A 12,196-nucleotide genomic window follows, 5' to 3' on the forward strand; every position below is an offset into this window, starting at 1 on the left:
AAGAAGCACGTCATATTAGAATGAACAATATCAAAACAATTATCAGTTTCAAAATGCCCATGGGGGTTTTGCGTGCAAGATGGCTGTCATAGCCCTAAAAACCCTTCAAGGGGGCTGGAAATACATTTTAATGTTGTGTTAACTTCTTCATACTTTTATAAGCCTAAAGTCATTGTAAAATTAATTGTTTTGTTTAAATTGTGGACAAAATTGCTCCTTCAAAATTTCAATTTAGGAGCCTCCATGGGGGAAATTCCCTGCAAATAGTGACAGTTGGCAGGTATGCATGAATGTCGCCGATGATTTAAAATACGTCTAGGTAAATATGTAATAATATGTAAGAAGATTCAGGAGATTACTTCAATGGCGCAAAGATAAATTTATAATGCGATATTATTAAAGTATCTTGTATCTTCTGAAATAGAAAAATGAAACCATTACTGTTTTTGAAGTTCCAATTTATTTTTCATTCAATTCAAACATATTCAAAGATTGTGTGCTTGTAAAACAAATATCTACTAAAACGTTGTCAGCAACAGTCGGAATGGAAACATTAAATTCAATACTTTGTGTAGAGAAAGTGAACGCTTTCTGCGTGTTTAAAACACTTGCACTAATAATTTGAAAATTCCAGAGATATCCTGGCGCAATGAAAAATCTGTATTCGTGTCCAACATACAGGAGTATTCTTTCTAGTGTTACTCTAACTTTCTTGTTGTTCATTCCACCTCTTAAATGTTTATTGGTTTGGTTCATCCCTATTTGATATAAATATTTGCCATGGCGTGTTAAGCAGACGGCACGCAATTATCTAGTATAATTGGCTGTTCTGTGTTTAGACTGTGACCTTGGTACATCAACTTGTTACAATTTTCAAAAAAAATAGACATAGCAGTCAACACTGTGGTTAAATATAACGTAAATAAAGACAACAGTAGTATACTGCTGTTCAAACTCATAAATCCATGGACAAAAAACAAAATCGGGGTAACAAACTAAAACTGACGGAAACGCATAAATATAAGAGGAGAACAACGACACAACACTACAATGTAACTAACACACACAGAAACGGACCAAGCATCAGACAAAATCCCACGAGAATAACAAATATAACATCAAAACCAAATACATGAATTTGGGATAGACAAGTACCGTGACACGTCTTATTGCAATGTCAATTTACACTCAAAAGTAAGAGAAAACAAACGACGCAACGTTAAATTGTAACACACACAGAAACGAACTATAATATAACAATGGCCATATTCCTGACTTGGTACAGGACATTTTTAAAGGAAAAAATGGTGGGTTGAACCTGGTTTTGTGGCATGCCAAACCTCGCACTTTAATGGCAATGTTAAATATAATATAGAAATGACAACATAATATTACAGGACTACAATACAAATAAATAGGAAAACGTATTAGACAAAGAAACACATGATTAATGAATAACAAAAAGCATCAGGTTTAAAATTTAATACGCCTAAAACGCGCCTCGTCCACACAAGACTCACCAGTGACGCCCAGATATAAAAGATCGAAAGCGAAAAAAAGTACAAAGTTGTACAGCACTGAAGATCAAAAGTTGAAAATGGTTGTGTCAAATACGGCTAAGTTTGTATGGTTGGCATAAAAACATCCTAATTATTTAGAACAATTAATGCTATTGCAAACAGTAAATTTTATCAAATGAATATAACAGATATACATAATGAAACTGAAGTATTAACTCATTACATAAAACAAACACGAATACATAATGAATGACCAACACAGAATAGACACACCCGACTCAGTCCAGGCCTCAACGCAGTAAATTATGAAAATGACGTCACATATGACGGTGAAAAGGCATTAAAAATTACGTCACATACGATGGTGAAAAGGCATTAAAAATGTGAAAATATGAAATTTCTGAAACAGCAGAAAAATTACGTCACATATGAAAAACTATATCTCAAAAGTAAGATAGAATTAGGATTGATTAAAGATTAAAATAGAACTAAATACTGATATTGGATTTAAACACAATGCATATTGCAATACTTATTAATAGCAATTAACTATAATATATATATGTGCAGTTTGTTATGAATCCAACTTCAAACTTAAATTATCGTACAGATTATGTTGACCAAAATTAAATCTAATAAATGACGGCGGTAATTAATTTTTGTTTCCATAACACATAAATATAATAGAAAAGACGTCAACACATTTGACAAAATCCGATGAGAATGACAAATATAACATTAAACATTAAAACTAAATACATGAGTTTGGGATAGACAAGTACCGTAACACGTCTTATAGTTATGCGAATTCACACTCAGCAAAACAGTCACAATCGGGAATAAGTCACGTTTGGTAATTAAAAGATTAGACGACATAATGACAAACAACACAAGGAAGTTGTTACGAATAAAAGAACAATGTTATTTACATGTAAGTTCGGGCGCTCCACAGAGAGTCAGATAGTAAACACTCAAGTCAAGATATATTCTGAGCATTGTTGGCTGCTTTTTCAGCCGGAATCAACACAAACCACTGTACGAATAATTATTTATTTTTATTCTAAAAAATATAATAAGCGTAATATGTATTTTTCTGTATTTTTAAATCATTTTTAAAATCTGATATTAGAATGTCCATAAAGTTCATACACTTTGACACATTCCCCATTTCCATTCACAATTTAATTTATTTAAATAAAAATCAAGATGTCTTGTCTATTAATTTAATAATAATATTATGTGAAACATGAACAATTGTAGAGTATCTGTCTTTGATTGTTTTAGACGTTTGACTTTTACTTTAAGTAGTTTGGTGTTGAAAGTTACCTGTGGAAATGTTTGTCATAGAGGTATACATGAGTATGTCCGATAAGTGCCGATTTTGGCCTCAAATGTCAGGTTCATCTGACGAAAGATTTTGGACACTTTTTAAACACTTAAGTGCCTATTTCAGTTGATTCAATTAGTTTATGTGAAAGATGTCATCTGATTTATTCATTGAAAACGCTCCGATTCAAGCTTAAATATGAAAAATCTAAAAAAAATATGCCAAAAATGTCACTTTTCAGATGGTTTTTGTCAAAATTGAAAGTGGCTGCATCCGTGTAACTGTTCATCCTCAACCTGTATATATGTTATGTATTATCATCAAGTACAACTTACATTTCAATATTAAGAATGAACACAAATGCGGTCACTTTCATTTGAGACGGAAACCCTCTAAAATTTAACTAAATTGCTTAAATTGTGAAGATTTTAGTAATTTAGCATGACTTGATGATGCTTGTACCCGATAAGCTGCGTTGTATTGTCAAAAACAGCCCATATTTAATATGTAGCAGAAGCATTCTACTTTCCTACAAATAACTAAAAATTTACATTTTAACAACTTTGTAAAACTGCTGTATTTTGGGGCCAAAAAAGGGGTCTTACTGCACCTACTCATTTGTCCCGTGAATTGCTTCACTTGCGGGTAAAATAATAAAGAAAAAAAGATAAATCACAGAAGAATGGAAACTTTTTAAAAAACGAATTATATATACAGAAGGAATTTTGAAACAATTGTCGTACGTGTTTAAAAATGTTAACAGATGCAGTACTTTGCTGTTGAAAACGATTTTGATAAAGTTTTAAAAAAAAAAAGGAAAGAGATAAAGAGAGTGCATTTATATTGTATGAAAACAATAACAAACGGTACACAACGTTAACAACGTTTAGAAAGAAATGCAGCGTTAGAGTACATTTCTTTCAAACCAAAATTTTGTAAACGTTGTGTGGCGTTTGTTGTTGTTTTCTAAACGCTACAAAAGTAGAAACAAATACATTGTTTAAACAGTGTTTACTGACCATGTTTGAACTTTCAACAATGCATGTTTATGTTGTTGGTGAACAGACTTTTACAAACGTAAAAACAAATACATCGTTTAATAAGGGTAAAGTTTGAAACAGATGTAGCGTTTGTTCTAACAAACGATGAACGACAAACTGTAGACGCATTTTTTAGCGAGTGCATAGTTTGTCAAAGTTTATGTAAACTTTGAAAACGTATGTAAGAAACAAATAACCAAAACAGTTTGCATCGTTTGTGTTAGAAAAAAATACACCCTTAATTTTCATACAATATAAATGGACTAGGTTAAGACAATTTAGCGGGTTTATCAGGTTGCATTATGATTCTTCATAACAATTATCATTCGAATTCTTCATTGTCCCCTTTCTACCACATATAAGGTTTATACAGAAAACCAGATTATTCCAAATCATCTAGTATAGGAATATGACAACACTAAGCCTGATAATCGTATGGGAAAATATGTTTATAAAACATGATTATGAACAGTGGTATTATGCAATTCGCAAAATAACTGTACAGAATTTTCCTAATATTAAAACAAATACTGTCATCATTATTTGAAAACAAATACTGTCATCATTATTTGAAAACAAATACTGTCATCATTATTTGAAAACAAATACATCGTTCCAAATAAATGAATAGACACAATATCAACAAAAACAAATTAATAATAATAATGATAAACGGAAATGCAACATATTAATTATTCGTCCTTTATACCGTGTAACATTGCATCAAACGTTTATTTTCAATTTGTTGCTGGATCTGTCTGAACTGTTCTATCGGTGTCATTTTCCTGGTCAGTACTATTTCCTTCGTTCAATGGTGGATCTGTCTGAAATGTTCTATCGGTCTCTTCTTCCTCGTCAGTATTCTTTCCATCGTTCAATGCTGGATCTGTCTGAAATGTTCTATCGGTCTCTTTTTCCTTGTGAGTACTATTTCCTTCGTTCAATGGTGAATCTGTCTGAAATGTTCTATCGGTCTCTTCTTCCTCGTCAGTATTCTTTCCATCGTTCAATGCTGGATATGTCTGATATGTTCTATTGGTGTCTTTTTCCTCGTCAATAATATTTCTTTCGTTCAATGGTGAATAAGTCTGAAATGTTCTATCGGTCTCTTTTTCCTCGTCAGTACTCTTTCCATCGTTCAATGCTGGATCTGTCTGAAATGTTCTATCGGTGTCTTTTTCCTCGTCAGTACTATTTCTTTCGTTCAATGGTTGATCTGTCTGAAATGTTCTATCGGTCTCTTTTTCCTCGTCAGTACTATTTCCTTCGTTCAATGGTGAATCTGTCTGAAATGTTCTATCGGTCACTTTTTCCTTGTCAGTAATATTTCCTTCGTTAAATGGTGAATCTGTCTGAAATGTTCTATCGGTCTTTTTTTTCTTGTCAGTACTATTTCCTTCGTTAATGGGAAGGTTAGACGAAATTTGAAACGGACTGGTACTATTTTGTAGAGATTCATCATTTCTAAAACAGCACACACATTTTTGTTTCAGCATGGTTCTGACTTCAACGAAACGTAGAACATATATTATCGGGTTGAATATTGGTGGTAAAACTAACGTAAAATTTCCAAGGTTACCACTTTGCGATTGTCCTATTAACGCCACAAGTACCCTTGGTACAATAGATATCGTCAACACCAGGAGGATTAACAGTAAAGTAACTAGGTTCAATTTATAACGTTTAAGTCGTCTGCTTGACAGTAACAGTGAAATCTCATTATTTATAAACGACACTTTTGTTACAAGTTGTTTTATTTTTATCGCTGTCTTTATATATATTATTGTAATAACTACTAAAAGTGAAATCAATGGAACTTCTTTGAAAACCATGTATGTATATGTGTAATCATTTCCCAGACATCCGGATTGAAAACTAAAACCGGTTATCCCAAACAGAAAGATGGTATACATAACACAGAAAACAAACACTAACGGTATAAACTTCTTCTGTGCTAAAATACCGCGGCGCATTTTGTTTGTCGTTGACGTTGCTAATGATCTTTCAACACAAATTAATAATGTTTGACAAAGTGAAAATAGTATTGAGCAATACACCACTGAAGACGTTAAAAAGCATAAGTAGTCTATGTGTAAAATCATAACTTCCATTGCTGCGTTTGTTAGTAATACGAATGTGAAAATCATAGTCAAAAAGTCTCCAATACTTAAACAAAGTGTTAAAAAATGAAATCTACTTTTTTGCAATTTTTTCGATTTAAACAAGATAAACATGCAAACTATGTTGATCACTGCAACACACAGACAAAACATCGCCGATCCAAACAGGAAATTAAAGTTTCGAACATTGTTTCTGTAGATAGCTGTAGTACTTGTTGTGTTCTCCATGTTGGTAGTATGTAGAAAATCAGGGAAATCGATTTAATCGGTTCATTTTGTTACCAGGACAACGATTGGATATTACAATATCATATAACAATGTTTTAAGATATATAATCATTTCATTTTTGTAATCCTCGTTAATGCAGATGTGGCGAACTATAACATTTCAATCTAAAGGTGGTATTTAAATTTACGTTTTGATGTAAACCTGATAAAAGTCATCAAAGGTACATGGAATATAATTCAAACACCTGCAATAATATAAAACAGATAAAAAGCATAAAATACCAAATTACTAACCAATCAAAACATGTTATTACACAACAGTTGCGGTCAATCAACATAATGCAATCTCTGTTTATCGTCAGGAAAAACATCTACTTTTTGATTGATGTCATTATTCTATGAATAGTAAAAATGTATAACAAAAAAATCCATACGAGGACCGACAATTACCAATGAAAAGAGCGAAAAACATCTGTCATATATCTGTTTTTGGTACAGGGATTTTTGGTTTTAAACCTGGTAGTATTGCTATCTTAACCTACCTCTTGTATGAAAGTTATTTATAGTTCCAGTATATTGCCAAAAATTAGATGAGCAACCCAAACGGACATAAATTTACGGAAAATATATTGTGCTTCTGAAATAACACTACGTCTAACAACTGATGTTAAAGAACTAAAATCAAGATATCATTACTTCTGAGAAAAATATGCACTTAAGCTAAGATGTTACCAATATGTACTTTGCATTACCCATACTTTTTTTCAGGTCGCGTTGATTCAAAACAACAATAATAAAAATGTATGATGAATTCCAAATATATTATATATACTAGTATTATAATGTATCATATTTAATACAAGATACGTTATAGTTCAAATTCAGCTTATTTGGTAAAATCAGTCATGGTGAAACCACTGGTTTCTTCCGATGCAATAGTAGCTTCTAAAGTTTGAGGATTAAAACCAAAATGATGCCATGAAGTGTGTTCTGGCTTTCTATCATAGTACATGTTAAGTGGACCTTCATATGTTTTACTAGCTGGAGCCTCAAAATTAGGTTTTCTGAGTATTTGAAATCATTCCTTACTTTCCCAGCTAATATACCTTTATTAGTCTGAATGCATCCAAAAATAAATGTGTTGCTGGTTCTTCCAATTTTTATATTACTGATTATATTAGTGTCATTTTTTGGCAAAATTCTTCCATGATAATCTTGGATTTTAACATTAAACCATGAAAGTTGTGTGGGCAGTACGAGTGAAGTCAATAAAAATTCTGCTTTTTCTTACTCCTTTCGTATCAAAACGGTATATAACCAAACGTTCTTCTCCTCTTAAATTTTACAAGTTATTGATTCCTACATGAATATAATAATAGTCTCTACAGAGTGACTCTGTCTAATTACCTGAATCATCTCCAATTGTGTAGGTGGCCTTTTATACCATATTTACCTGATATTTATAGTCTTTATATATCTACATAATAACATAGCCATGCATGAAGATGCCATCTGTGTTGTCAGGTTGATTGGTGTTGTTTGTTTTCTCATGGTTAGATTTTGAGTCAGGTTGAGATAGATTTTTTATTTGAAAACAGAGTCTGTTTAACTTAAATATGTTGATGTACTATCTTGTGTCGAAATGTCTTCGACATTTTTTTGTATTCGTGATTAGCTGCATTACTAGTTCTCACTTTGCTGATTTTGTCTATTCACTTAATTCCATGGATCAACTGGCTAACCCTGGATGTCATATGAAAAGGGATATATGCTGTCTTGTAAGTCCTTCATAACAACATCATTTACTTCAACTTTTGCTGTTGCATTTTACCATAGTTCTTTATTATCTTATTGGGATCACCTATAAGAAAAACTAGCTTTTCATAGTCAAGATTCTGTTTTTGACTTTTTTATTTATGTGAGTTGTTTTTTTTAATGTCCAAGTTTCCATTCTCTCTTCCTTTTTTATGATATTATTAATATTTTTCAATATTTTATTAAAGAAGTTAGATTTTTTTAAAGTTTTTTAAGAGTTGATTTTTTTTTAAATTTTAATTGATTTTGGTATCAGGTGGGTTGTGAGTACACTTGATTGACTTGATCTGGGTTTGTACTTCACTGCTTACCTTATTTTTCGAATCACTAAATGTAATGTCAACAATTTCGATAGGGTTTTGATATTTTGACCGGTGACTCCTCGTTGACATCAATTCTATTTTGAATAACAGTATGATTTTGTAGTAATATCCTCAGAATCATGAAACTTTTCTGGTTCTTTTTCTAACCGTTGTGAATAAACTTTCATTGATTCATTTGGACTATCAAATTGTTTTTGTACATCAGCAGTGGTTATGATCCGAGTTGTTTTTATGGGAAATTCATCTTGTGTTACTAGTAGTATGTTTGAATTATCTTTATGCATAATACACTTTTGTTTAGTTTCTGCTGATAGAACTTCAAAAGTTCTCCAGATTGTGCTCATGAAATAACACTATGTCTAACAACTGATGTTGAAGAATTCAAATCAAATTATTAACTTAAAACTTTGTACTTGTTTGGCTTTTTTACTGTTTTCATATGAAAGTCACTGATGAGTCTTATGTAGACGAAACGCGCGTCTGGCGTATTAAATTTTAATCCTGGTACCTTATAACCATAACTATATTAAGACTTCTGGGAAACGTATGAATTCAACTAAGAAGCGAGAACTTTGCCTTTTCAAAATATTTTATTTCAAAATAAATCCCAGTCTTTTTTTGTTATTTTTGTTGGTTCTTAGATATATGAAAATCTTGTATAAGAAATCACCTTGGTCGACTCCTTTTGATTATGAGGTATTCTTGTCAGAAATAAAAATATAATATCTGTTTTGTCAGTCTTCGCCTCGTATTTTATCCCTTTACCTTCTTTGATATAAATAACTTATGAAATGACTGTAATTCATGAATGTATTCTATGGTGAGTGTGATGAAACATGCAGTTTAACTTTGGTTTGTATGCTGATGAATCAATTTCTTCAAATGTTATTAATTTTCCTGTATTAGTTTTCTGTTTTAATTTATGATTGTCATTAAGTGGTTAAGCATTCGTCATTTTATCTGGTGTACACATGTGAATAGGTTTACATTATACTTTGTTAGATTGGCTGTATAGTGTGGGTTAAGGCAACAGTAGAATAGCGCTGTTCAAAAGTCATAAATCGATTCAGAGAAAACAAATCCGGGTTAAAAATAAAACATGAGAGAAACCTTGAACTAACAGAAACACGGAATTGCAACAACAAAAAAAAAAAAAAAAAACAAACGACAATGCAACATACATAGAAACGAATTATTATATAACAACTGCCATATTCCTGACTAGGTACAGGACATTTTAAGAAAAAAATGGTGGGTTGCATCTAGTAATAACAATATCTTATTGGTAAAAACAATAAAATTTTAATTAAACAATATGCCGAAATCAAATGGCACCTTCCCCTGAATTTGATCATTGGTGTAGTCCATTTTTGGTAATATCTGTTTGGCGTGGTTCGGTACGTCCCGCCATTATAGTATTTTGGTATGGTCATTTTTGTATTTGTGTCTTTTATTTTTCCATATTTTCTTTGTCTATGAGCTATTTTTGTTATTCTTTGTTAGTATATGAACGCGATTATAACACAATGTTGACTGCTATATCCCTATTTTGACATTTTTACCTATAAAGTTGGGTTTTTTGTTAATACAATGTTGTCAATATAATTGCATGTGAAAATTAAATTCCCAAAAATACTGAACACCGAAGGAAATTTTAAACGAAAAGTCCCTTACCAAATGGCAAAATCAAAAGCTCAAACACATCAAACGAATGGATAACAACTGTCATATTCCTAACCTGGAACAGACATTTTCTTAAACCTAATTTATAGCTAGCTAAACATCTCACTTGTATAACAATCGCATCGAATTCTATTATATTGACAACGATATGGGAACAAAACAAACAGACATTGTAGGTAAAAATGTTCAAAATAAAAAAATATATAACAAATGTATACCATGTCAACTGGCATACGCGTGAGAGGGTTAGCTTGTTATAAAAACAGGGTTAACCCCCTATGTCCTACATAAGGAAATGTCTGTATATCAGGGAAAACAAAGATCAAAAGCTTTCTCATGCATACATTTTCAAGAAAAAGAAGATAAATATCTAAATCAACGATAGACGCCTTCATGGTTTTAATTAATACAAATCAACAATCAATCACAGAATCAAGCGTCTCGCTGATAAGGTTTAGATTTGGCCACATCTCTCGACTGTGCTGCTGTTTCATTTTGCAGCAAACAGGAAGTATATTGGAAGGTTCCCATGTTTTTCTTTTCCCATTAACTCACTGTTGTATTATAAATAATGTTTTGGTTTGTTTTAGTTCGCGTTGCTCAGTCGTTATGATTTCTATGTTGTTTTTTGCATTTTGTGTTGTAGTCTTTTTCTTTTCTTTTTTTTTTTTTTTTTTTGTCATAGGTTTTTCAGTTCATATTTGACTTACGAGTTAAAATGTTCCTTTTGGTATCATTCACCTTCTCTTTTTGTGGACCAATCCGTTTCAGGGATCAACAAACTTAATAAAATATGTTGGACGCTGGGTTGTAAAGAAATGATCCCTGACTATGTAGTTCGTCACATTATGTCAGCCAAAATAGTTTTTTCTTTTATAGTTTTTCAAATAGATATAGGAAGATATAGAAAGCCTAATTGAAGCCATCTTTCCATGTATATTTTGTCATTCCGGGACCTTTTGAAGCGTGCGTTGATTATAGATATAAGAAGATATAGTATGAGAGCCAATGAGACAATTTCACAATTTGCAAAAGTAAACTATCATAGGCTAAAGTACAGTCTACAATTCGGAGCATTAGCTCACACCGAACAGCAAGATATTAATGGCCCCAGAAATTACTAGTGTAAAACCATTCAAACGGGAAAACCAACGGTTTAATCTATATAAAAAGAACTAGAAACGAGAAACACTCATGAACCACATCATCATACGACAATTAGTGAACATCAGATTCCTGACTTAAGACAGGTGCAAACAAATGCAGCTGGTTTAATTTCTTCTTTTGTAGATTTGTGTCTAATTGGCAATCATACCACATCTCCTTATTTTAATAAATGTGTTTTATTCGTCGTGTCTACTGTTGACGGCTTTACATCAGTTTTGGCAAACTTTTATTGTCTCGTGTCTGTCTGAATGATCCGCCTTGATTCTCTGTTTCTATTAATAGTACAAATGTACATGTGGGATAAAGAACAGATATTCTCAAATTTAATTCAAATTCCTAAGACGTTTCAAGCCTAAAGAAATCATTATAATGATTCGGACAGATCATACTTTGTTTTCATGACCCATAAAGGGTAACATGTTGATTGATTTTCAAAAAGATTTTAAGTCGTCAAGACGCGTTATATGGAAGTGCAAAATTTTAAACGAACATACCGACTAATTTTTAAAATAATTAGAACGGTGGGTTGTGATAATTTATTTTTATATGAAAATGTGCCCTTATGAATCTTGGTCAACTTTTTAAAGCATTAAATACATTATATAGTCGAAAAATGGAACGATTTATGGTCATGTAACCTGATAAAGTCGGGTTCACAAGAACAATGACTGAATCAGGGGCAGCTGTAAATCGTCTATTAATGTCGGTCTGTTTTCCCTTCAAAGAGTGAGTATATATAATGGAAAACTGGCGAGGAGCCTTATAAAAACAAAGATTGAGGACAGTATTGTAAAACGAAGGGAGGAAAAAAGTATTGTAAAACGAAGGGAGGAAAAACAAAAATAAAACAAATATTTAAATGTGTTTTGATGCTATGGGAATTTTGCATTGATATAAGATTTTTGATTTACTATGTCTAATTTTTAACAACTTATATCAACTTCTATTTAATTTATAAACAACTTTTCTAGAC

General features: G+C 31.7%; 1 protein-coding gene across 1 annotated transcript; it reads right to left on the bottom strand.

The window, feature by feature from the left end:
* Positions 1 to 4,624: 4,624 nt before the first annotated feature.
* On the bottom strand, positions 4,625 to 5,383 carry LOC139489903 (TRAF3-interacting protein 1-like). Its single transcript, XM_071276750.1, has one exon. It carries the CDS (start codon positions 5,381 to 5,383, stop codon positions 4,625 to 4,627), a length of 759 nt encoding a protein of 252 aa, XP_071132851.1.
* Between the last annotated feature and the right edge of the window lie 6,813 nt (positions 5,384 to 12,196).

Source organism: Mytilus edulis, chromosome 9, assembly GCF_963676685.1.
Source record: "Mytilus edulis chromosome 9, xbMytEdul2.2, whole genome shotgun sequence".
Lineage (NCBI taxonomy): Eukaryota > Metazoa > Mollusca > Bivalvia > Mytilida > Mytilidae > Mytilus > Mytilus edulis.